This window comes from Bombyx mandarina, chromosome 03 (genome assembly GCF_030267445.1).
Source record: "Bombyx mandarina strain Sakado chromosome 03, ASM3026744v2".
NCBI classification, from domain to species: Eukaryota; Metazoa; Arthropoda; class Insecta; order Lepidoptera; family Bombycidae; genus Bombyx; species Bombyx mandarina.
Genome location: NC_143210.1, coordinates 14,475,025 through 14,501,401, shown reverse-complemented (window position 1 = coordinate 14,501,401; position 26,377 = coordinate 14,475,025). Strand labels below are relative to the sequence as shown.

The window sequence follows — 26,377 nt, the reverse complement described above, 5'->3', positions numbered from 1 at the left end:
ATGTATTAAAAAAAATTATACGCCCTTTGTAACGTCCGTTAAGCTACTACGACAAATAGATATTGGCTGCTTCTTAAGAATAGTCAAACCGCCTATTCTGTAAAATCCTTGAACTTCAATCCACAAGTAACCGTATCTAGTGCTGTTTTAGTAACGAGTCTTAAATCCTGCAGATCTAAAATCACGCGTGCCCAGACCAAACTAATCGGATAGTCCTCGATAACAATGGTATTACCAAATACTTGTGGACACAACGCAAAGTTTAACATAAGCCCTTATGTCAACCGACAGCGTTCAAACGCCATTATTCACACTGTAATCCCTTAACAGTCCGATGATAGAGGACGCTGGTTTCAATCAGCATTAGTTATGAGCGTAAGCTGACGGCATGCGTGCCAGATGTAATTACCCATCCTTCTACATTACCGAAATCTATTGCTTGATATGGATTAGCTGGACATTTGGACTAAAACCATCATGATAATTTTCACTTGTGGCCAGAATAGTGTTGTGCGTATTGAATAAATAATATGGGCTTTGTATTTAAAAGGATAGGCGTAGAATATTTTGAGTTCACGTGAGTCGGTTTCACCATAAAAACTAAGCAATCATTCTGCCACTGTTAATCACGCAATTTTACGTTTAGTATTGATTTAAGTGAATTTCCTTGGTTTGATTGTATGATGCCTATCACTTGTAAAATTAGTGAGGTTGGTCATTTAGTAAGCCTACATGGGAAGGTACTGCTGGCCTAGCTACTACAACAAAACACTCATGCCTTTCTTTTAGTAGACTGAGACAACCACAATACGACACAGTTGAGACTTCGAACTGATCAGCGGGGACATTAACATTATGTACCGGTGACCTCTTAACACCTGGTAGGCTATATGCTGTTTCAGCCAAAAAAAATTTCTTGGTTAGATGAACAACTTCATGGCCTACCTGATGCTAAGTGCCTTACCGAAGCTTATGGAAATCTACAACGTATATGCCGCCACCTACCTTGAGACATGAGTTCTACTGTCTCAATTGTTACAGTACGATGGCTGTCCCACCGGCTGCTCAACCCTTTAAGCCAAAATGCATTACTGCTTCATGGCAGAAATAGGCAGAATAGCGGTGCCTACCCGTGCGGACTCACTAGACGTCCTACCCCCAGTAAAATACGGAATAAACGAAAAAATCGACCACAAGCCGCGCTCGATATCTAAAAGCACCAGTAGAATATATTCCCTAAAATTCCAACAACATTCAAGTCAATCAAACACAACATAACATGCGGTCGTACTAATTTATATAGTATAAATAAACCCACATTTAATATATTGGAAATACTAGCAGTAATTACTACCAAGCTGCCAACCCTGAATTCAACATATTATGCTAGTCAAATATCAAACCTGAGGCCCCACGATCGAGAGGCATATACAGTGCTATTTGAGAAGTACTATGAATTAATGTTGGGAAATTTAATGTAATTCCCAAAGTTTGACGTAAAATATACCATCTGCGTTGGATCGGATTAGTCGGCGGGGGGCATGGTTGGTTGCGAGCGCGGGTAATGAACGAAGCACTATAGTCCTGATTGAGTTTAACCAAACAATCGGATTACGAACATTCATCTAGTTTCTGTTACTGGGAAATACAGTTTGTAGCAAATTTGCACGAATTACGTTAAAAAAAAAGTACTGAACCTAAAGTGATATTTATTACACAGATGGTTAGGACAGAAAATTTAAAAAAATCATTACATAAGTCCTTACTTATAATAAACATAAATTGAACTATTAGAAACAAGTCTTCGTTATCGAGAGCTGGCTAAAGATTCGCATAAAATAGCACATTCAACAACGTTAAATTAGAAGACACAGGTCTGTATAGTCGAACACTGGCCGATTTACCGGAAAATGGGCATCAGAATTCTCTAACATCCAGCGTAATGCAATTGCCAACGGTTACTGTAATAGAGAGGGTAGTAAGCCTACGAGTATAAGTTTTGTAATATTCGGAATCTATACTAATATTATAAAGAGGAAAGATTTGTTTGTTTGTTTGTTTGTATGGAATAGGATCCGAAACTACTAAACCGATTTGAAAAATTCTTTCAATATTTGGAAGCTACACTATTCCCGAGTGACATAGGCTATAATCTTTTTTAAAAAAAATAGGGATCCTTACTAAAACTCCAATAATGTAACACAAAGTGTAAAAAAATGACCTAAAATATGTTTTACATCGCGTGCCCTGCGAAAACGATTGATGATAGAATAAAATAATGTACTACGACTTTGTAGAATACATTATTATTTACAAAAAGTGTCACAACAGCATATTGTGTCTAACTGTTATAGTTATGCCGCAATAAGAGCTATTTTATTTAAAAAAATAAAACAACGCCAAATATTGTTCAAAATTTTGTTAAAGACCTTAGCGGAGCCGGATCGGGCCGCTAGTCATTAATAAAACTGCTGACTTCCGCCAGCCCTCCAGAACATACTTCACCTTACTCCAGTAATCACGGAACGGCACTTCTCAAACAACTCCCAATGAACGTTTAATGATCATCAAACAAATCCAATTCAGCAAAAAACGAGATCAAACACTAACGTAAAAGTAAAACACGGGAAAAATTGGTATCATTTAGAACACAAGGAAAAAAATACGGTAGGTATTCGAGGTAAAATTTACCAAGAATTTGAGAGCATCAGCAGTTTCTCCGACAAACAAACTCTTTCAATTAACAGTCGGGATTTTTTTCAGGTCTGTAGCTGAAACAGCGGGTCAGCTATGAGACGAGGTAAGTTTTAGCTCTTTAGAAAAAAATGTTTTCAAGGGCTGCTTTGCTATGCGGGACAAATGACAAGAGATGAGCGACTGAAGCTAAACATTCCTAAGCGAAGCATCACATCTCTTTACAGTGATGCGTTTTAACACGGGAAATTTAAAGACACGCGAACACATTTCTTTTACTCTTCATTAAATAAGCTTATCAATTGAATATCTTCCTCTCTATTATAGAATTAGATATTAAAAATCATTTAGGCGTAACGAAATGTAAAACCCAAACTTATTTTAAGCCAGTAAACGAGAACTAACATACAATAACATTGAAAATGTAACATTTCAATAACATTTTATCTTCACTTGCTTCACTGTATGACTTATTAATTTCAATAATATGAGTGGGATATCGGTACTTTTTGGTTAATTCACACTGGCACACAAGTTTTATTTTTAAAAGAAGAAAATATTAATGACAGATAGAAGTTTTGACATAACGATGTTACGGATATGTATCTAGTATTTTTTTGAAAGAATAAAAGATTTTGTTGTTAAAGTAAATATCCACTAGATTTCGCCATACCATCCCACATCTTTTTGGGGGCTCGTCCGGGATACCGTTCAGGATGTCGTTCGGTGATAAACCACAGTGGATTGAGGAATTTCTACAAAGATAAGTTGACCGCTACCAGCGCATTTTCGTTGTGCATCGAAGACTTCGAGATGTGTAAAAATAACGATTTTATGATGAAGTATTATTGATGAAGTTTTGTGTAACGTTATTTTATGCAGACTTATTATATGAAGATTACATAATATTATTTATAGAAGATTACTGAAGAAGAAGACTTATTCCGAAAATTATAATTAACGACTACTACGACCATTTACAAGTTCAACGAGACGATTGTTATTTTTTTTTTTTATAAAAATCTATTCCTAAAGTAAAAAATGCCTCCTAAGAAGAATAATGATAATGACGAAAGAGAAGAGGTTGAGGTGCATATCTCATTTCGTGATTTGGAGCAGTCCATGACACCTTTCACCGGAGATGATACTTACCCGATTTCGGAGTTTTTTGATGAATTTGAAGATGTTGCTGATTTGATGAAGTGGACTAAAGTGGAAAGATTGATCTATGCAAAGAAACTTTTGGGTGGAACAGCAAAGCTATTTTTAAGATCTATTGGTAGAGTTAAAGACTATCCTACTTTGAAGGAAGCCCTTATTGAAGAATTTGGCCCTAAGTTTAATAGTGCTAAGATTCACAAGAACCTTATTTCACGAAAGATAAAAAATGATGAAACGTTACAACAATATTTTTTAGTTATGAAAGAAATAGCACTGCATGGAAGAGTAGATGATGCTGCTTTAATGGAATACGTCATAGATGGTATCAATGATCCTGAATCTAACAAAGCAATTTTATATGGAGCTACAGACTTGAAAGATTTTCGAAAGAAGCTAGACATGTACAGTGATTTTCGAAAGAAGCTGGACGTTTACAGTGATCTTCAAAAGAAAATGAGTACACTATCATATCACCAGGTAGTTCCGCAAGTAAATACAGATGCAGGGACAACGTCATTAAGAAAACCGCATTTTAAAAGATGCTATAACTGTGGTGATTTAGACCATCAATCCCCCGGCTGTACAAAGGGCATTAAATGCTTTAAGTGTAATGAATTCGGTCACAAGGGAAACGAATGTAAGAATGATGATAAAAAGTCTTTAATCATTCAGAAGAAAAACGAAGAAGAAAAAATCCCTTACAAGAAAGTGTTATTGAATGGAACAGAGATGGTGGCTTTTATCGATACAGGTAGTGACGCGAATCTTATTATACAATCAGAATTTGAAAAAATTGAGAATAATGTCCAACATTATGACAAGAATTCAGAAGTTCGTCTTACGGGTATTGCTAACAAAGAAGTACTTATCAAAGGTGTTTTTACTACTCAGCTACAGATTGATGATGCTGTTACGGATATCAAATTTTACATTGTGGAAGATGATATAATACCTGTAAAGCTGATCATTGGCAACTCCATACTGCGTGAATTCGAAGTTAAGTTTACAAGAAATGGAATTATAATGGAGAAGATACCACTTTGTGCTATTGTTGTTGAGAAGGACGAGGTCAAAGAAGACTACAAGAAATTAAGAAAAGAAGATTACAAGAAGTTAGAGAAAGAAGATTACAAGAAGTTAGAGAAAGAAGACTGCAAGAAGTTGGTTAAAGTACCTTACCAGAATCATTTGACACAAAATAAAATACTATACAAAGAGAAGAATGGAAGTGGACTTATCGCTGTACCAAAGGAGATGGATAAAGAAATTAGAAGAGAGAGTTATCGGAGAGGACGACTAAAAGTTGAAGATTGTGAATGGAGGAGGTCCGATACATACGACTAGTCTTGCTAATTTTATCAAACTATGGATTGATTCGTCTGAGGCAGACGAATAGGTAGGAATGGCCGAGTGGGATATCGGTACTTTTTGGTTAATTCACACTGGCACACAAGTTTTATTTTTAAAAGAAGAAAATATTAATGACAGATAGAAGTTTTGACATAACGATGTTACGGATATGTATCTAGTATTTTTTTGAAAGAATAAAAGATTTTGTTGTTAAAGTAAATATCCACTAGATTTCGCCATACCATCCCACATATGTATAACGTAATTATGGAGAACAGCTGTCAAAGCTATCATAAACGAGGATTCCACATGACCACGACTGCTCTGCCAAGAGTTACTTACCTACTATTATAAATAACGAAGTTTTTCTGGTAAATAAATAAATCGCTCTTAGCCTGTACCTTAAGGGCACGGTCCTTTCATTCTCCTTGATTTTTTTAAGCATCGTACCGTAGACCCTTTGGCATTACGGATAATTAAATGAATTTAAGCTTTACTAGACTAAAACGATTTCTATGATTAAAATTACGACAAATCTTCAGTTTTCAGTTTTCTATAAATGGGCTTTATGCGGCTATACACGAAGCGTTGCTTTAAGCATGTAGCCCTTAATAGCTATTGGCCTGTATAATGTATTTTATGTTTTCTTGTATAACCGACAACGAACTACAACAGTATGATTGATAAGCACTTTCGTCTAATTGACAAATAAAACAATCTTCCACAATAAAATCATTCACAAAAGTCAGGCAGTTTTATCGCCGATATTAACTTATCGTTTGATTACTTTACCATACTAATAATTTTGAATGGACTCATTTTAATTGAAATATTTTTTATTTTTATTTAGGAGAATTACTAGAAATGATAACAAGTTAGTTTATTTATGTTTTTTGGTGAATTGTGTTTTTTTTAATACTTCGTTCATTTGGTGGTGATAGAATAACTACATACCCGATCCTGCGAACCGAATAATAAACAGTCGACGTCCTCAATGTCGCCCTAAACAGGTCATTTCGGATCCTCCCGATCCACTAACGGTGCTTTTAGGGCCCTCAGGCACCGGTCATCGTTCTCATCGAACCTGTCTGCCTGGCTTGGGGAGTAAATTAACTCACAGACATGGCCCACTGAGTTTCTCGTCGCATCTTCTCAATGGGTCGCGTTCCCGACCCGGTGGTAGATTCTGCGAAGCACTGCTTTTGCTAGGGCTACTGTTAGCATCGTCACCAGGTTAAAGCCCCGTAAGCTCACCTACTCGTTCGATAACGCTGGCATAGCTCTCCAAGGCCACCAGCATTGGTAGGAAAAATAAATAAGGCTTGGAATATTATAGTGGAGGTTGACAATTGCATACACCCAAAAAGGTGTTTTCTATGAATCGTTATATATATTTTAGTAGTAACTGGTCCACATATTTCAGTGTTTCATTAGCGCACACTATCGACAGTACGGTGGTGCTTTCTTATTCATATGGACGCTTTGCAGAGCCCCTAGAAACTTAATAAGCCTGTGTATTTTTCAAGTGATGTAAATAAAGCTAATAATAAGGTCAGCCGGAACTTATGAATCATTTCACCTAACAATATGTGAATATTAGCGTACACCGCAAGCCCCAACTACTTAAAACTCTTAAAGAAATGAAACATGAAGTATGAAACTAATTAAAGAACAAATCGAAAAAATCTCATTTCGATATACGGGACAGCAAATTGAAAAAAGTTGAATGAATTCTAAAAGAAACTTCGCCATCAAATTTATTTACGATCTGTTATCGAGCAATCAATTGTATATCAGGGATTAAAATTAACAGCACAATAGGACTACGCACAGATATGAAAGACAGGAAGTGGTTTATGACACTGTCTATTAATAAACTTGCCATCTATTTCATTAACTATAAATACAGCCGTCTATATTGTCTCCACATTGTATGTTTCTGAAACACGAAAGAGAAACAACGGTAAGGAACTTTTATTTGCGTTATGTTTGGACCTTTAATTTTATATATTATTGTTTTAAGTATATCTTTCCTTTTTTATTATTGCTTAGATGGGTAGACGAGCTCACGGCCTACCTGATGTTAGGTGGTTACCGGAGCCCATAAGCATCTACAACGTAAATGCCGCCTCTCACCTTGAGATATGAGTTCTAAGGTATAGTTGCAACGGCTGTCCCACCGGCTATTCAAGCCGAAACGCAATACTGCTTCACGGCAGAAAATAGGCAGGGTGATTATACGTACCAGTGCAGACTCACAAGAGGTCCTACCACCAGTGATGGTACACTTAAGCACTTAAGCACTAGTGATGAAGATAAATTATGGATATCGTTTTTTATTTATTTCAATGTATATTTATGTAGGAACAGAATGTAAGAATGAATGACTAATACGGAGCATGACTGAATGAGAGAGAGGAGATGTGATATAAGAAGGTAAGAGAGACGGCGAATGAATGTTTGAAATATAGTTTCCTTTTAAGCGAGAAGAGGAACGAGGGTAGTTACCGGACACAACGGTAGGGTAGCGGAATGTAACTCGGTAGTCGAAAAACATGATCCCATACAGTATTGCTGAATCCCATGATGATCCCATACAGTATTCTTACAGTATTGCTGAATCTTTTGTTTACTTCCTTAAGTCATTCATATAGATGAAAAAAAAACATTTTTTCCAGCTTAAAATCTACAATGAAGACAGCTGTGACTCTGTTGACCCTGGTGACGATGGCAGTCGCTCGGCCTTCGCCGTTGCCTCTCCCACTGGTCCAGCTCATCGTCAACGTCAACGTTACAGACACGAACCCTTCCATCGTCAACCCTGTAATCCCAGAACCCATCAAACCTCCAGTAGTCGTTGACCCTATCGTTCCAGAGCCTCCAGTAAATCCTATTGATCCCATTCCAATTGACCCTGAGGTTCCCGAACCAGAGCTTCCCGTTGCTCCTGAGCCTGAACCAGAGCAGCCCATCATTCCCGACCCGGAGCCAGAACAGCCCATCATTCCTGAGCCGGAGCCAGAGAACCCTGAGCTTCCCGAGCCTGAAGTCCCCGAACCAGACCCGGAAGTCATTGAGGTTCCTGAAGCGGTTGAGGTCATTGAACAACCAGAAGAGACTCAATCTGAACCTGCCAAAGAGACTCCAAAACAAGAGTACTAAATAATGAACTAACTTTCATAGAAACTTTCGGATCGATCGAATCGGATCAAAACTATACAACTAAAAGCTTAATATTAATTAATGGACTTTAGGCATTATTTTCTGTTATGTAATAAAAAGCATTGAAACCTTAAGATTTTTTGATATTTCATAAATTTCCCATAAAGGCCAACTTTCTCCTAGAAGATCTCTGATTTTCTCTTATTTAAAGACAACGTTACAATTCATTCTGAAATTGCATAAACTTTATTTGGGTCATTTTGGGTATCTCTGAAACAAAATAACAGAGATTTCTTTTTAAAGGTAGGGTAACCATTTCAATTTGTACCTCCAGATGTAATAGACTTTGTGCAGTAGTCACTTTGAACCGAACGGACCTTGACTTCATTTGTCCATCAACCTTCTTCTTCTTCTTATCAGCCCGCAGACGTCCACTGCTGGACATAGGCCTCCCCCAAGCCTCGCCACAAATACCGGTCCTGCGCTACCTGCATCCAGCGGATCCCCGCGAACCTCGATAGATCGTCATGTATATATAATAATATGATAGAATCCATCAACCTTAACAAGAACAAAATCTACTAATAGATTATTACAAAAATTACAATACCTGGATCGTTACAGTTTACCTGCAAGCCGTGTGGACAAACGCTCGCCTAACACGTCTTGCATATTCATGAGGTGACTGTACATTTGTCAACAGACAGACCCATATGTTTGGCTCTCTGTCGTAACAGCTTAATGGACGTGTGCGATCGACCGTTTATGCACCGATTTATTGGTAACATGCAATATACATAATAGTAGTTATCCTAATGCTGAAAAATCCGATCTATTAGTGGTAGGGCGTTTTCTGAACAATGCGTTTCAGCTTGAAGGGCGGGGCAGCCGTTGTACTGTTCAAACTGAGATTTAGAACTCATGTCTCAGGTGGGTGGCGACGGGCAGGCGGGTTGTTAGCTCATCCACGCATCTAAGCCATAAAAAAATCTCCTCTTAATGCCTCTTCTCTGTTTGGCTTTTCCTTGTGTAGTAATACTATACAGAATCAGTCAAAGAATTGCTTTACGATAGGCAAACCGTGTAACAATTTAAAACGGCCGCAAATCCGTGAAACACCCACGGAGCTCGTTATCTTGGTTGTTTGTGTGCCGCCGAAATTCCCTCAAGTGAAACACGTTAAGCTAACTCGCACGGGTTGTGCTAACAGTAAAATTTAAAACGATATCAAACGAGTTCCGAACTTTACAAGCTTAGTAAAAACATTTGTCTTCATTTCGGTACATGGATTGTAGAAAACAGGACACGCCAAGACTTGACAGCTCACCTTCAGTTCGTTGTCAATTGCCCATAGACGTCGGTCCAACTAAATAGTTGTGTATATATTTAATAATATATTTAATAATAATGCCATTCAGTTTATATTTTATTTAATAATTTATGTACAAAGAAAAAAGTAAATGTTAAAATTTACGTAAAGCATGTAAATACGCGACCTTACGCCACATCGGTATTCTAAATTATGTAATTTAATAAAAATGTACATACATTTGAATATATATATGTATTTTCTAATTAAATGAAAAAATATAATAAAATAATACATACGGATAGTTAACTTCAATTGTTGGGGCACTTGTGGGCAACTTCATTAATTCTGTTAATTTTGTGTCACGCGCATCGTAAAATTTCACTCTCATCAATTTTTCATAACGCACCTAAAGAAGTATAACTTCAAAAATTGTATTCGGAAAGTCCTGGACGGAGGGACAATCATGATGTTAATCGATCAAATTTTAATTTACTATTTTTTGGTATTTTTTTACATATATGTATAGCACAGGGACAAATGCTAACGGGGCCGTTAGATGTGGAACATCTATTTCTTAATATTGAATCTTACATAGTCGAACTTTATACAAATACTTCCTTTAAGGGTTTCTTTTTTCTTAAAGAATTTTATCTTAAAGAAAACATATCGTCAAGCATGATACATATTTCACATTTTCACATCACACACACACATCATATTTTCTGACATGACATATTTCTGATTTCTAGAATTTACCAACACCGTAAATTTATTAAAAATTTCCCCTTAAAGCGGAATTTTAAAAATGCTCTTTAAACTAATTTTTACAAATTCTAACGATTCAAATACTTTAAAAGTATCGCGTCACAGACGACCAAGATAAAACAATAAAAAGCCACATCCATAATATTAATACCATTCGATGTTACCAAGTTCAGCGGTGAAAAGTAATTAAAATTAATGTCTACATTCGCCTGTGAAATGTTACGTTTCACGTTACTAAATTGTTTAATGTTATTCTTGTTGATTTAATCAAATATTTCTCCGCGTATTATTTATTGGCTAATTTCTTTTTAATAAAGAAATTGTATAAATAATTTAAGTGATTTGATTTATTTTTGTAGTATAATTTATTAATGTAATCTCAGGTGATGTTAGTTTATTTAATTATTGGAAAGATATTTTCTATGATACCAAAAATAGAATATTAGGGATCTACTAAATCTATTAAGAGCTGATTGTTACTAGGTAAACAGTCAATTTGAAATAAATTTGATTATTTTGTTTTCGGTACATATCAGATGAACTCACAGATCTTTAGCCACTGCCGAAGTTCACCGACTCCAAATTGACCATGTACCATGAGGTCCAAGTTCTAGGTAGTTGTTACAATGGAACTCCCATACTCTCAACTATGCGGAATCACAAAATAACATTTATTTTGTGGATTTCATTTTAACTAAACGATGTTATTCGTAGGTTGATCTTTTTTTTTCTTTTCGTTCCTAAGCCTTGAGAGTCTATTTCAGCGTAACCTTAACTAGTAGGTAAGCTCACGGGGCTCAAACCTGACGACGTTGCTAACACAAACCCTAGCAAGAGCCGTGCTTCGCAGAATCTAACGCCGGATCGGGAACGCGACCCACTGAGAAGATCCGGCGAGAAACTCAGTGGGCTATCTGTGTGGGTTAATTTACTCGTCGAGCCCTTCGTCGCAAGCGACGGGTTCGACGAGAACAATGACCAGTGCTTGAGGTATCTAAAAGCACCGTTACTGGATCGGGAGGATACGAAATGACGTATTTTGGGCGACGTCGACTGCTTTTCATTCTGTCCGCAGGATCGGGAATGAGGTTGATCAACAGCTGCTATAAACACGAAGTTTTTGCATTAGTACCAGCCTAAGGATTTGGCCTAGCGTTACTGCATCACTCATTACGAATACTTGTACATTGGACATAATTACGAGACGACAACTTCATTTATCGGCCCTCTACACTGCAAGATACGATTTATCAATAAAATATATACTGTTACGCCGGTAAGAGTAACGCCATCTATTGTCGATTAGTCGAACGAATATCGAAGGATCTAGTAGCACTTAGAACACTCGAGAAGTACAACGCCCTATTCTATTGTCAGACAGCGGAAACACAATAGTAAAGATGTGTGGAATATTCTCGATAATTCTTTTTTTTTTTTTTTTTTATGATTGAAGTATTACTGGTGGCCCGGAGGCCTTTCCAGTTTCACCAGGACAGGTGGGCGAGCAAAGGCTCAGCCAGGAGGGGTGGGATTTGCTAACAGCTACCCGAGCGCCTCCGAAGGAGACCTAACAACTCAAGAGTAGCTGCTTCGCGAATGAATCTACTACCGGATCGGAATCGCGACCCGCTGAGAAGATCCGGCGAGAAACTCAGCGAGCTGATTCATGGGTTAGGTTGCACGGCGAACTCTTTATCGAGTTCGACGAGTACGGTTACCGAGGTCCCTAAGCCTGCTCCTAGAGCTGAAGGCGTCTAGTGCAAAGGTTATCGGATCTGAGGGATCCGTAAGGACGCGTCTAGGGCGTCGACGGTGACTGGCTCCTGCATGATCAGGATTCGGGGAGTAGTCAGCGGCGGCTACGATAAGGCGATTATCATGACGCATAGCCTTATCGAAGTACCGTTCCGACGCTGACTTCATGTATTTCTGTATAGATTCGAGGCCCAGGTCGTCGTGTAGGTCAACGTTCCTTACGAACCACGGAGCTCCGACGGCTAACCTGCAAAAGCGGGATTGTAGAGATTGAAGGGTGTCTATGTGTGTGCGGGCCGCGTGAGCGAACACCACACTCGCGTAAGTCATGACGGGCCTTATGCAAGTTTTGTAAAGTGTCACCTTGTTCCGAAGGGACATTTTACTCCGCTTACAGATCATGGGGTAGAGTCTACCGAGAATAAACGCGGCACGGTCACGGACTGATTTTATATGCGGGCGGAATGTCATCGATGCATCCAGGGTAACGCCCAGATACTTGACCTTCCTGGCCCAGGGTATGGATTGACTAAAGAGAGTAATCGGGGGTGTGAGATTCCTCCTCCTAATACGGGAGGAAATCCGTGTGGAGCTTCCCCTCTGAAATAGCACCGCAGTACTTTTCGCTGGGTTGATGTCTATGCGCCATTTTCGGAACCACTGTCCTAGGGCTAGGGCTGCGCTCTGAAGCTTCTTCGCGATTAGGGACTTGTTTCTACTGGAATAGTAAACAGTCGTGTCGTCGGCGAATAAAGCTAAATGGGTCGGCGGCGATCGGGGAATATCGTTAACGAATAAGCTAAATAGGAGGGGTGAGAGGACAGAGCCTTGCGGGACTCCAGCTGTGAGAGGTCGTGGGGAGGAGCGGGTTCCCTCGACTCGATATCGAAAAGAGCGGTTCGACAAGAAGTCCCGTATGATGAGCACGAGACTATCCGGCACGCCCATGTTGAATAGTTTGAAAATCAAACCGTTGTGCCAGACTTTGTCGAACGCTTTTGCGACGTCGAAGAAGAGAGCTCCCGTGTATAACGGTTTTGGTCGATTAAGCCCCACAAGAATGTGCTCCGTGAGGCGGTGCACCTGTTGAACGCATGAGTGATTTGTACGGAATCCGAATTGTTCATCGATGAGAATGCCCTTGGATGAGACGAAGTCTCTGAGGCGTTTGTAGAGCAGACGCTCATACAGTTTGCCTAGAGACATGAGGAGGCTAATCGGGCGGTAGCTCGTCGGATGATTTTTTGGTTTACCGGGTTTATGTATGCCGATAACGTCCGCTTCTTTCCACACCGCGGGAAAGATACAGTTCGCCATAGCGGCATTGAAAATAGATGCCAACATCACGATGAGTTGGACGGGTAGAAGTTTAATAACGCGGTTGGATATACCGTCGGAACCGGGAGCCTTGCGAGGACGTAGGTCTTTGATCAAGTGTTTAACTTCCATCGGGGTGACGGGTGGTAACGCGTCCGAGGGTGGCAAGGAGACTCTGCGTTCTACCTCACTGTCTACAAATTCTACATGAACAGGGTCCACGGATTGAGTGCTGGGCGTGCACTGGGTTTGCAATGTATCAGCCAGCAGCTCTGCTTTTTCATCATCATCGAACGCCGCGAGTCAGCCTGAGGGGCCTACGAGGGGGGGCATAGTTACTACCGTATCCGATTTGAGAGTACGAGCTAAGCGGTAGTAAGACCTTTGAGAGGGCGCGAGTCTTTCTAAGAAATCAGACCATCTGGCATCTCGGACTTCGGCGATGCGAGACTTTACGTCGCGTTGTAGGGCACGCATTCGAATTCGATTTTCCGCGGTAGGATACCTGTCGTAGGCGCGTATCGAGGCGTTCTTAGCTCTGAGGAGTTCCCTAATATCGTCGGACAATTTGAAGCGGTGAAGGAAGTCCTCCGCTACAACTTGTTTCGATGACCTATCTAATATCGAGGTGATGTGTGACGTTAAGATGTCTATGGCTTCAGCGGTATCCTGAGGAGACGGGGTAGAGTCCGGGCTAAACGGGAGCGATGGTGGATCAGATTCAGCCAGGCTGATGCCCAGCGTGTGCCAATCCACCACAGTCCTCGTGACGGGAACGGAATCGGGAGCGCGACCGAGCTTCATAACGACGGGACGGTGGTCTGAATCTAACTCTGAAACTACTTCGATCGAGTGTAAGCGCAGAGTTACGTTTTTTAATAACGCTATGTCGAGTATATCCGGGCGATGCGCGATATTTAGCGGGTAGTGAGTCGGGGTTAGGGGAGCGACGATATCGAAGGCGAGATCATCGACTAACGCGTCAAGCCGCCTGCCATTCGGGGTTGTAGTGTGTGAGTTCCACCTGATGTGTTTACAATTTAGGTCGCCCGCCAGAATGACAGAGCTCCCCATGCCGAGCAGCGCCTCGATATCACTGCTTAGAACGATCTTATCCGGTGGAAGATAAACGGACGCGATAACGATCGGCGCGTGTCCCGTCAGTGAGATTCGGCACACTGATGCTTCGATATTAGCGAGCGCGGGAGGATCGAGCGGGACGCAATGCAGGGCTCTTCTATAGTAAATGACGGTACCACCACCACGAGCAGAGAGCCTGTCGTTCCTGACAATGTTATAGTTCGCGATTTTAGGGTCACGGCGCGCGGGCTTAAGTAGGGTCTCCTGCACTAAAAAGATATCAATTTGATGGTCACGCAAAAAGTCAGAAACCTGATCACGTTGATTTGCGAGACCGTAAGCGTTAAAAAATCCTATCGTTACGGATAGGGGCTTTATTCTACTTATATACGCCATTGATTACCGGCGGAGTGAGGGGAGGACGTACGTATTTAATGACGCGTATACGTCGGCGTATTCTTGCACAACGGCGATAAAGTGTTGTGCAGTGGAGGCAGCGCGATGATGATGTCTGGGCCGGAAGCTCGGAGGCGGCTTAGGCGGGCGACGCGTCGATTTATTTTAGGGGCTCGGGGGCATCCGCGGTAATTTGCGGGGTGACCCTGTGTTCGACACAGGACGCAGCTAGGCGGTTCCGTCGCGGTTTTTTGATCGCGAGTGCATAGGGCCGTGGCGTGATCGCCTAAGCACTTGACGCATCGGGGGCGCGCGTGACAGTTACGAGAAGAATGCCCGTATAATTGGCAGTTATGGCACTGGCTAGGTGTGCCTTTCTTGTGTGGGGTTTCGACTGCGATTCCGGAAAGGCTACAGACCGTTCGGATGTTGAATATTTGCTTACCCTCGGGGGTAGGCTGGAGGGCGACGAGAACCATATTATATGGCTCCCTTCCGCGGCCTGTATGCATGCGGTGTACGGAGTTAACCGGTAGGCCTTGTTTGAGAAGGTCGGCCTTAACGAGCTCGGCATCCAACTCTTTAGGGATGCCACGTATAACGGCACGGAGTTCGCGCTCCTCCTGGAGCGTATACGTGTGGAAACTTATACGCTCCTTACGGAGGTAAGAAGAGAGGGCCCTATGGTCGTCGGGTGTTCGAACCTTAATTTGAATGCCGTTCGCGAGGTTACGGGCATTCGCGAAATTGATATTTTTGGCCTTAAGGGCCAGGGAAACTCGTTCCCAAGCTGCTTTCTCTTGAAGGATTACCGGGGGAGGGGTCTGGGTTTTATTTTGTGCCACCGGACGCGGCGACGGAGTGGCACGGGCTGGAGGCGCAACGGGAGTCTGAGGGCGGGGGCACGACGCGTTCGCGGCTTTGCTAATTTTAGCGGCCGCGGGAGCTCGAGACTCCGCGGCACGCTTCTTACCCTTTTGCACCAGGGTGAATCCATCCCGTCGATGAGGCGGGGGCGAGGTCGACCTCCATCTCCGAGTCAGAGTCGGAGGACGAGGAGGCGTTCGCAGGTGACCTACGAGTAGGTGTTTTGGAGGGCGCGACGGAGGCCGCGGATGATCGCGCCGCTGGAACGGTGACCACGGCGGACGACGCAGCAGTTTTACTCGCCAGTATAGGCGACGCGGGAACGGCAGGCACGACGGAGGCTGCGGTGCTCGATGCAGAAGCTTTGCACGCAGGTACAGGCGACGCAGGAGCAGCGAGCTCGGCGGAGTCCACGAGAGGGCTCGCGGTGTGATCGGCCTTGAAGGCCTGAAACTCGGAAGTGAGCTTTGGGTAGCGAAGCCGGAGAAATTCCGCAAATACAGCGTCCATAATGGCTACGTGCCCAGGTGGGGCTACCCTGGGTCTTAGAAAACACTCGCCTTGCGGCGAGGCCCCAACTTCTCGGACCTGAGCGGTTCTATTGAACAACGGGTGGCGATGCGGCACGATTACTACAGGACAAAGAAAAAACACAACAAAACGGAAATAACAAAAAGAAACAAAACAATTAAACACTTCCAGGAAGACAGTTTGTCGGCAGATGTACCACGAACACAGAAATAACAAAAGGAAACAAAACAAATAAAAACTTCCAGGAAAAACACTTGGTCGGCAGATGTACCACGAACACAGGCCGCGCGAACAATGGCCGGGCTAACAAAAGCCGGGCGAACGAAGGCCGGGCAATCGAGTGGTCGATGAGCACGTCCGCACGTGACGGGTGCCTCTATCGGAATGTGTCGATAATTCTATCGGCTCGGTATCGGCTATAAAAGCGTTGCGGAGATGGACGCAGTCAGTTAGTAATCGGAACTACTCGAAGCGAAACAGCGAATGGATCACCTGAAGCGAAGCGGAAGAAGTGCATTGAGAATTTTAAAAGTGTAGTGAAGTATTTTAAGTGTTCAAAGTATTGAATACAGTGCTAACTTGTAATTCGGTAGAATTTTATTTATCCCGAGCCCCGCGCGTAACAGTACTAAAAATAGTGGCGTGTAAGACGATCTTCATATTATGTTATTACGTTTCACAGGCTATTACACTAATTACACAATTCAAAACTTCAGAGTTCCAACAGACCATTGTAATATTGAATACAACAAAGTGCAGAACAAACTCAGTCAAGCGTCTGTTGCTAATTGTTTACTTATTAAGTACAGATCAAACTTCATTTAGCTTGTAAATAGTTTAATTGTAAAGTTGATCTGTCTTTAGCCTAGATAAGAGTGGAGGATATTTTATTTACCCACTTATATACCCAAACTTAAGTTTTAACGTTATAATACTAATACAGTTAGGTAAGTCAGAAATTTCGCCAGGATATTAAGGTCCTTGCCTATTAGGTTGCCGTTTAGTATACAAAAAGTGAAAGTAATTTTATTGTCTATTTATTCTGGAGTACCCAATATCATTATAAAACACAATTTAAAGCCCTTAATTTAATAAAATTATTATTTTTAACAAATTGAACTTTCTTTTTACTGAATGTCAAACTTCACTGAATGACATATAAGAAAAATCCTTTTTATTATTATTTTATTTAACTCCTAAAGAGTTTTAGACTATCAAGGTTTTTCTTTACATAAATATTTTTTTCAATCAAAATATGCACCAATAGTATTGATGGATCTCTGGAAGCACAGTAGTAATTTTATAATGCTCTTCTTGAAGAAGTGTACGGGAGCCAACAAACTCTTTAAAGGCATTTTGTACTACCTCATTTTTTCCCTACCAAGAAGTTGTCCAAACTTTGGAAATAATAGAAGCAATACAATATGGAGCCATGAAAGTATGCACTGTATGTCAAAGTTTGGGTCCCATAGTACAGCTTTGGCTCATGTGAACGTCTGTTATTTGCCCTCCCCGATTAATCACTTACTTAAATGATCAAATTTCTTGAAGCTGCCACCTGAAGTGGTAGGACCTCTTGTGATACTGGTGGTAGGACCTCTTGTGAGTCCGCACGGGTAGGTACCACAACCCCTGAATATTTCTGCCGTGAAGCAGTAATGCGTTTCGGTTTGAAGGGTGGGGCAGCCGTTGTAACTATACTGAGACTATAGAACTCATATCTCAAGGTGGGTGGCGCATTTACGTTGTAGATGTCTATGGGCTCCAGTAACCAATTAACACCAGGTGGGCTGTGAACTCATCCACCCATCAAAGCAATAAAAAAAACCTGAAAAACTCCATCCCATTCACTTGAAGTATCCAGGAACACTCTGTTTAACAGTACTACTGCAGATGGACAGTCCTGGGAGCCCCTATTGAGATGACAGCGGGTGTTAAGCAGGGCTGTCTCCTGTCTCCGTTACTATTCATTATGTTACTGGATGACATAATGCGGGAAGTGGTGACGACACCTCAGGGCATTGAATGGAGCGAAAATATCTTGGAAGACCTTGACTATGCAGATGACATAGTGTTGATGACGCCGACTTTGGATCAAATGCAAGCAAAACTTGAAGACCTCCGTATGTCTGCGGAGAAAAGAGGCTTGCGTATCAACACCAACAAAACTGTCGACATGCGAGTAATGTCAAAAAACACTACTCCCCTAAAGCTCCAAGACTGTGTGTTGAAGTCAGCACAGAAGTTTACATATCTGGGGAGTTCCATATGAAATCAGGGTGGTTCGGACGAAGATATAGAGATACGAATTAGGAAAGCCAGGGGTGCTTTCGCGCAGTTGAAACCAGTCTGGGAGTCAAGTGTCATGACTCGTCGGATCAAGCTGACCCTGTTCGACTCCATTGTCAAGAGTGTTTTCCTGTTCGGATGTGAGACCTGGAGAGTGACCAAGACACTCACGAACCGACTGCAGGTATTTGTAAATAAGTGCTTGAGGTCGATACTCCGCATATTCTGGCCAGTCACTATCTCTAATAAAGACCTTTGGACTAAATGTGACCAAAATCCCATCGCGCAAGACATTGCTCATCGGAAATGGCGTTGGATAGGACACACTCTACGGCGCAGCGGAGTCAACGCAGCATCAATCGCGTTTGAGTGGCAACCGCTTGGCAGGAGAAGACCTGGTTGCCCTGTCACACTTGGCGACGCACCGTAGAGAGTGAGATGAGGACTGCCAACGTGACCTGGAGTGATGTCAAGGAGCAAGCTCAAAACAGGGTAAAGTGGTGACAACTTGTGAGGGCCCTATGTACCAGCGGGGTACCCTAGGACAACAACAACAACAACAACAACTGCAGATGGATGATAAGGATATGGAGCTCCTATAGACCAGGGTCGCACACCTTGTAAATAATAACTAGCCTATCCATTTATCTTGCTAAATCCCCCAAAGCATCTTTCCTTTTTACTTATACCAGATCATCATATCAAAAGCACGATAATCGATCAAAAAGCTCAACATTAACACAATATCAATAAGTATTCCTATATCATATTTCGAGAGATTAAAGCAATTCAATTCTCATCTGTCTTGGGGTGGACAGAGATACCAAGTTTATTTAGCTGATGCATTTGTATTGACATGTTTATTTAGATAATATTGTAGTCCAAACATAGTTTTTTTAATGTCTTCAAGCCCAGTAGACTATACGACCTTAAATACCGTGGCAAACTTTGATGTTGAAGATGGAAGTAGCCGTTGGGAGGTACCATTTTTGTGCTATTCCTGTCACGAAGCAACCATGTTCGGACACATTCTCGGGAATAGAAAGTAAGACGATCGTGATGAAACACAATTGAAACTTAGGTCTAATTGAGTTCGGTTCCTGATGTCTATGGGCCCCGACATCCACCGAATACCAGATGAACCATTAGCCTGTTTAGTCAAGTTACGAAAATACCAACCATACTCTAATATGTAAAAAATATAAATACAAAAGCCCTAGAAATTGATACTGACGCGAGTATAAGTGAATAGTGTTCGATTCCCGGGGGAGAGTTCGGATTAAGATCGATGACCCGGACGACTAAATAAATAGCCAACTGTAGTGTCTCTTGTAGATCAGGTCAGTGCCGCAGACAGTCGATAATCATTCTGTTAACAGTTGTTAACTATCTTATACGATGATTTATTTAAACTAATATTAATATGAGATATGATATGACTAATGAATATCTCAGGTCGCACCTGGTGCCGTGCGGTCACTAATGATGACAGACACCGCTTTGAGGACATCACTTCTCAAGATAGGGCAGCCATAGCCTACTGATCAACTAGCTCGCAGCTTTATTTGTTGATTTTAGCATTAGACGAGCTAATCCATTTGATTTTAAGCGTTTACCAGATATCACAATGAGGATTATCCTATTCTACCGCAGAAATAGATGATAGTCCATAAATAATGTATGGCAACATTTTTGCAGGCAGCGACTTGGCTCTGCCCCTGGCATGGCAGTCTATGGGTGACGGTAACCACTCACCATCAGGTGGGCCGTATGCTCGTTTGCCTACAAGGGCTATAAAAAAAAACACGCCCTAACTATGGTTCGACACGATAAAATATAAATTACAAGAATATTTTTAGGTCTTTTTGTTCAGACGTACAAAAAGTATGTATCGAGACACTTTGTACCAATTTCCCTACACCGCGTAGGTGTGTTTATAGTGAAAATATTTCTGCGCCGTTGCCCGAGTGCGAATTCAGGCAATTCGCTTTGTCGCCGAGAGCACTGTCAATATTGACGCTCCTTCTTCTTGTCGGCTTAGGGCGCGGCTCGACATATGAGAGACAGCGTTTTGTGAATAGTACAATAAGAATATTTGATTGCTTTCATTGTGAACAGCGAAATTAGTTCAAATGAGTCATCGTTCTATAGCAGACTTCGTGTACCTGCTTCAAGGCCATTCGATATGAAGGATCCTTACTAAAATATTTTCTTTATATTCCAAGAGTAACGAGAGTCTGCTCTGCGTGGTCCAAAAACAGCTTAAAATCTATTGGACCATGAGTTTATCTATCGTTCGATGCTACGAAAAAATCTAGTATTTTACAGCATATCCAAAAAAATCAACGCTAAGAAACATGATTAAGTTCAGAAGGACCAGTTTCTCAGAACTGTTTGTTTTTCCTAATAATCTACTACGAATTTGAATATTTGACATATTATTATTAAGGTTCAAATTAGAATTAATGTCCATCACCTCGTCTCAAGAACAAGGTAGAAAAAACTCTTTTAACTTGAACGTTTCGGAAAGGCATTGGAATCCAGAAGCATCTTTGTTAAAGGCTTATTTAAACTTTAAATTGCTAAAAAGTTCGGCTGAAAACTGGGAATCGAAAAACTCTCAGCTCTCGAGCGATCTCTAAATAAAACGATTAAAGTAGAAAAATAGAAAATAAAACGGATGCTGATCTATAAATGACTAACAACAAAATGTTATGGAAAGTGCACGTGTCACAAGTCGGTAGCGGTATAATTAAGGATACTCAATAGCACATCTGCGCACCTAGAATTGATGATCTGTATGGATGATAGCGACCACTTTCCGTCAAGTTGGCTACATGCTCGAGCATCTGTTAATTGTGGTATGTATACAAGTTTACAGAACGGAAACATTGACCACACAAATTTAGAACTCAACTACCTAACAATTTTTCCTGGCCAAAGTTAAGGTCCCTGGTGTACTATTACGATGAAGTTTTATCCTGTGATAGGTAAAAACTTTTTAAATAGTTCATTTGAAACAGTTATGGATTGTTCTATGAAAACTATTAAGAAAAACCATTTTCTAAAAGAGACAAGACGTCGGTAATAAGAGAGCACGTAAATCTGATAGTAAGTTTTTATATCATGGCTCATAGATACCAGCAACACCAAGAGCTGAGCCAAGCCACTGCCTGCCATTTAGAACTATTTTTAAGCCCCGTTTAAAGTACGATTTGTCTTAGCCCTAGAGAAAATCCTTGGAGGAGGGTTCATTTATTCAATTGTAATTCCATTTATTTGTCCATATTTTTATAACTGACGTATACTGAGAGTCGAGATTGAGGTCCATCTGAAATAATAACCGAGTATTAGCACAAATTTCGATGCTTAACTTTGGAAATAACGTCGAATTAACAAATAACAAACAGCAACAAAACAGCTAAATCCCTACAAAGGCCGTTTGATATGGCCGATTGAACAACATCCTAGCTACTTTTGTCGCGAAGCAGCTACGTGGTCTGGCTTACAATGTTACGATAGCTGAAGTTACAAAGTGGATAGCGGCACTTACATTGCTAGTATCTCTGGTAAGTGAGTCATGTTAATATTTCCATCTACAGCAAATAGACTTCAATATGAAGAAAGACTTTTAGTACACGTCTAAGTCCCACCTCAGTCGCGCACTAATTTAAGACTGGAACTACACAAACCCTTTCTATTATAAGAAATCCTTGCGCCCTCGGGTCCATTTATCTGCGGTGTAGTGACGTCACGCTTGCCGCGCACACCTGACGTAATCAGGCCCCTGTCAACCGTGACGTAGGTATTGGGAAATAGCTTTAGTTTTCTTTTTCATTCGCATTTTGAAGTCACAGTCACAGTTGAGTAAAAACAGTTTTGTAGGCAGCGGCTTGGCTCTGCCCCTGGCATTGCTGAAGTCCATGGGCGACGGTAACCACTCACCATCAGGTGGGCCGTATGCTCGTCTGCCTACAAGGGTAATAAACAAAAAAATATATATATATAGAAGAGTTGTATGTCTTCTCCCAAGTATCTACGTGTTAGAAACGTCCTGCATTCTGCCGCTGATTCTTTGGTTAGGTCCATCTTAGTTGATGTATTTTTCCTTTCATCACTGAAACCTTCTGTGGCATTTTCAGGGTCAAGTTTTCACACTCATGGTGACCAGCATTAACGTTTAGAACTAAGAGTTGATTTTGAATTGCATTTTGATTTGTGGAGATCATTTTGATTGAGCTTCATAACTTTTTAATCCTAAGGTACACCAACCTTAGGATTAAAATCAATAAAACTATATATTTCTTGTTAAGGTAGTTTTGACATTCATTTTTATTTTTTGTTTTATTATTATTATTATTATTATTATTATTATTTGTAACTTTTATGACATTGATTTTTATTTTATCTCGGAATCTTTGTTATATTTTATTTTTATATTCTGTATGAAATGTTATTGTTATTGAATGTAACAGATTTCGACACAAAGGAGCATCATTCCACAGTGTTTCTTAAGCATTATTATACATACATGTATTTCTCTACGAGATCGAATCAGAAATGAGGAGATCCGTAGAAGAACCAAAGTTGCTGATATAGCCCGTAGGATTAGCATGCTGAAGTGGCAGTGGGCAGGCCACATAGCGCGAAGATCGGACGGCTGATGGGGCAGAAGGATTCTCGAATGGAGACCACGTACTGGCAAACGCAGTGTGGGATGGCCATCTACCAGATGGACCGACGACCTGGTGGAAATTGCTGGGTCCCGTTGGATGCAGTTGGCAACGTACCGGCCGCACTGGAGATCACTTGGAGGGGCCTGTGTTCAGCAATGGACAGTAGACAGGCTGACATGATGATGATGACCTTTGCATGTAATGAAATGTAAAAAAATATTAATAGCAAATTTTCATTGGTATAAGAAATGAACTTTCCAACGTGATGTTTCAAGACGAATTGCGGCAATTACATTAAGAAACCAAAAGTTTCGATAGCTTGTGAGCCGAAATTTCGTAAGCTCATTAACGCTAATACAAAAAAAACCTTCATAAAAATTCTAATCAAAACTAGCAAGAGTATTTTCCCGAAATAGTTATTAAACAACATTAAACATAATAGCTAAATCTAATCATCGTGATTGCTGTATAGATGTAAGCAGCGACTTGGCTGTTAATGGTGGATGGTCACGCAATGGTCACTCTGACCGACGATTACCGTCGTCTCTTTGAAGTTTATAGCTTTTTTAGTAATCAAATATGGCTTCTCGTGTCATGTATTAGACCGTCACATGTTTATAAGATTAGAAATAAGTATTATGTAAGTTTGAGCACTGTTTTACAGTACTGTAGAACCAGCCGACTGTGTTGCAGTTTTACAGTACTGAACTGATACAGAACATTACTACAGTTTGCTGGTTGTATATTACTCCTCCTCGCGTCGTTTTCCTCATTACTGAGGGTCGTGACTCCCCCGCTGCATCAGTTTCTCCCGTACGATTTCCATCCATCTGCTGCGATCCTTAGCTTCATGAAGGGCATTGTGGAAGTTGATGTTCAGAGAAGATCGTATTTGGTCCGACCGTCTCGTGGGGCTGCGCCCTCTGCAAGCGATCTACCGTGCCTGTCACCATCAGCTGTTCTAGATTATGACCCTCTTTACGAGCAATATGTCCGAAGAATTCCAGCACCCTACGAAGGCATATAGTGGAAAGTCTAGTTTTGATATAAAGTATATTACTAGTTCGCTTTGATTCCGCTCTCATACTAGCTTTATATCATCCGCAAAGCTACTGTATGTTTTATATTTCCTTTACTTTTTTTTTTTTTTTTTTATTTTTTTTTTATTGCTTAGCTGTGTGGACGAGCTCACAGCCCACCTGATGTTAAGTGGTTACTGGAGCCCATAGACATCTACAACGTAAATGCGCCACACACCATGAGATATAGTTCTAAGGTCTCAGTATAGTCACAACGGCTGCCACTGCTACTTTTTCCGATATGCCACTGCTTGGCTATGCTACGATATATTCCAGTATGAAAGTTTTTTTTTTATGTGTGGACGTCCTCACGGTCCACCTAGTGCTAAGTGGTCGCCGGAGCCCATAATATATCTACGCAAATTCCGTCACCCACCTTGGGACATGGGTTCTAAGCCCTAATGCCTCATCCTTATAAGCGAAAGGCATTACTTCCGAGGGTGTTACTAGCCACCAGCGCGGGCTCAAACGACGTCTTACGACCATTTTATGGCCACTGAAAGCAATTAGTAATTCTATGGCTCATCATAAATGGATAATTTCGCTGAATGAATACAGCAATTGGGTAGAACTTCATTTCAAAATTAATTAATGATGGATCTATCATGGCACTCGGGAAACATTGAGGAGTTAGTTAGAGTCAAGAGCACTGTCTAAAGGAGAACCTAATATCATACCTGCTTTGGTAGCGGTTGATGAGAATGTAAAACTAAATAATGAAATGATTTAAAGCAATTCCTCAGGGTGATATTTTCCGAATAACCCAAATATTGGACTCAAATTCGCACGTTACACAGTACGAGTTTATACACATTTTTTATAACAATAATTTCCGTTTATTCGCAATATTTGTACGCAAAAAAGTGTTTAACAAAACATGTATTATCTTTCGACCTGAGCGCGTACAATATAAGGGCGGGCGCAGAACCAGTCAGCCGTAAACTCCGATACAGTGATAGATGTATGCGAAAGACTTTTACTTTGTCGTTTTTTTACAATATATACAGGATCTTAAGTGATTATAGTCTAATCAGAAAATACCCAAGGCAAACATGTGTACCGGCTTTTTATGACACTTGTAGGCAGATGATCATACGGCTTCCCTGGTTGTGAATGGTTACCGTCACTTAGGGACGTGGGCAATGCCGGGGACACAGCCAAGCTACTGTCCACAGCAGGGTACTCTAAAAATACATTAAAACTTTCAAGGATGGAACATACTCCTATTCTGTATATAGGTAATTCGGGCTTCAACCTCATGTCGTGATATCTTTGTTCTTTGATACCCACTGAACACCAGACGGCCGTGAACTAGTCAGACTAACTATTGCAATAGTGCATACTTCCATTTCCTCGTTACCCGTTGATGCTTGTATACTATCAAATAAATAATCAACTTATAACACTATACACAATAAAACCATATCTTCAAATTTTAAACGTGCGTCAATACTGTTATTTTATAATAACTTCCAGTCTATTATTACTGGTAGGTTAGTTACGTTCATAAAAATGATCAAGGGCATCCTCCACGTTAGTGATAGGTTAGTGGTGTATTTGTTAATTTTATATTGTGAATAAAATTATTTCCTTACATTATAAGTTAAGTTAGATTAGTTTTTGTTGTCGTGTTGTTTTGTCGTATGATTGTAAGGAACGTTGTTGTACGAGTTCAGCACTATGTCTTGTTTTGTCGTGCGCACATAACTTATGTTGCAAGCCAGATTTTGTTTCTTTTTACTTGTGTTTTTTATGTATCTTTTTAGCTTTTTACTTGTGTATTGTGAGCCTAATAAATAAATAAAAATATATTAGTGCCGGATAACAACCTTAATATATTTTACGGTTTGAAGTTTGGGACGTTTACGATTCTATTGGCTTCAAAACTCCGAACTCACGGGTGACTGTGAAACGTACCGTACTGGGGACTCGTTTTGGCGATA

General features: G+C 40.8%; 2 protein-coding genes across 2 annotated transcripts in view; one reads left to right on the top strand and one right to left on the bottom strand.

Annotated features, from left to right (window-relative positions):
* The window catches only part of LOC114241187 (uncharacterized), a 476,778-nt gene that overhangs the window by 369,382 nt on the left and 81,019 nt on the right, over positions 1-26,377 (bottom strand). The window lies entirely within an intron of this gene.
* Positions 6,981-8,501, top strand: LOC114245383 (uncharacterized). The gene is made up of 2 exons (XM_028177533.2): positions 6,981-7,168; positions 7,884-8,501. The coding sequence occupies exon 2, from the start codon at positions 7,897-7,899 to the stop codon at positions 8,365-8,367; it is 471 nt and encodes a 156-aa protein (XP_028033334.2). The 5' UTR covers positions 6,981-7,168; positions 7,884-7,896; the 3' UTR covers positions 8,368-8,501.

Coding starts and splice junctions, on each gene's coding strand:
- LOC114245383 (XM_028177533.2), top strand. CDS start 7,897: ATGAAGACAGCTGTGACTCTGTTGACCCTGGTGACGATGGCAGTCGCT.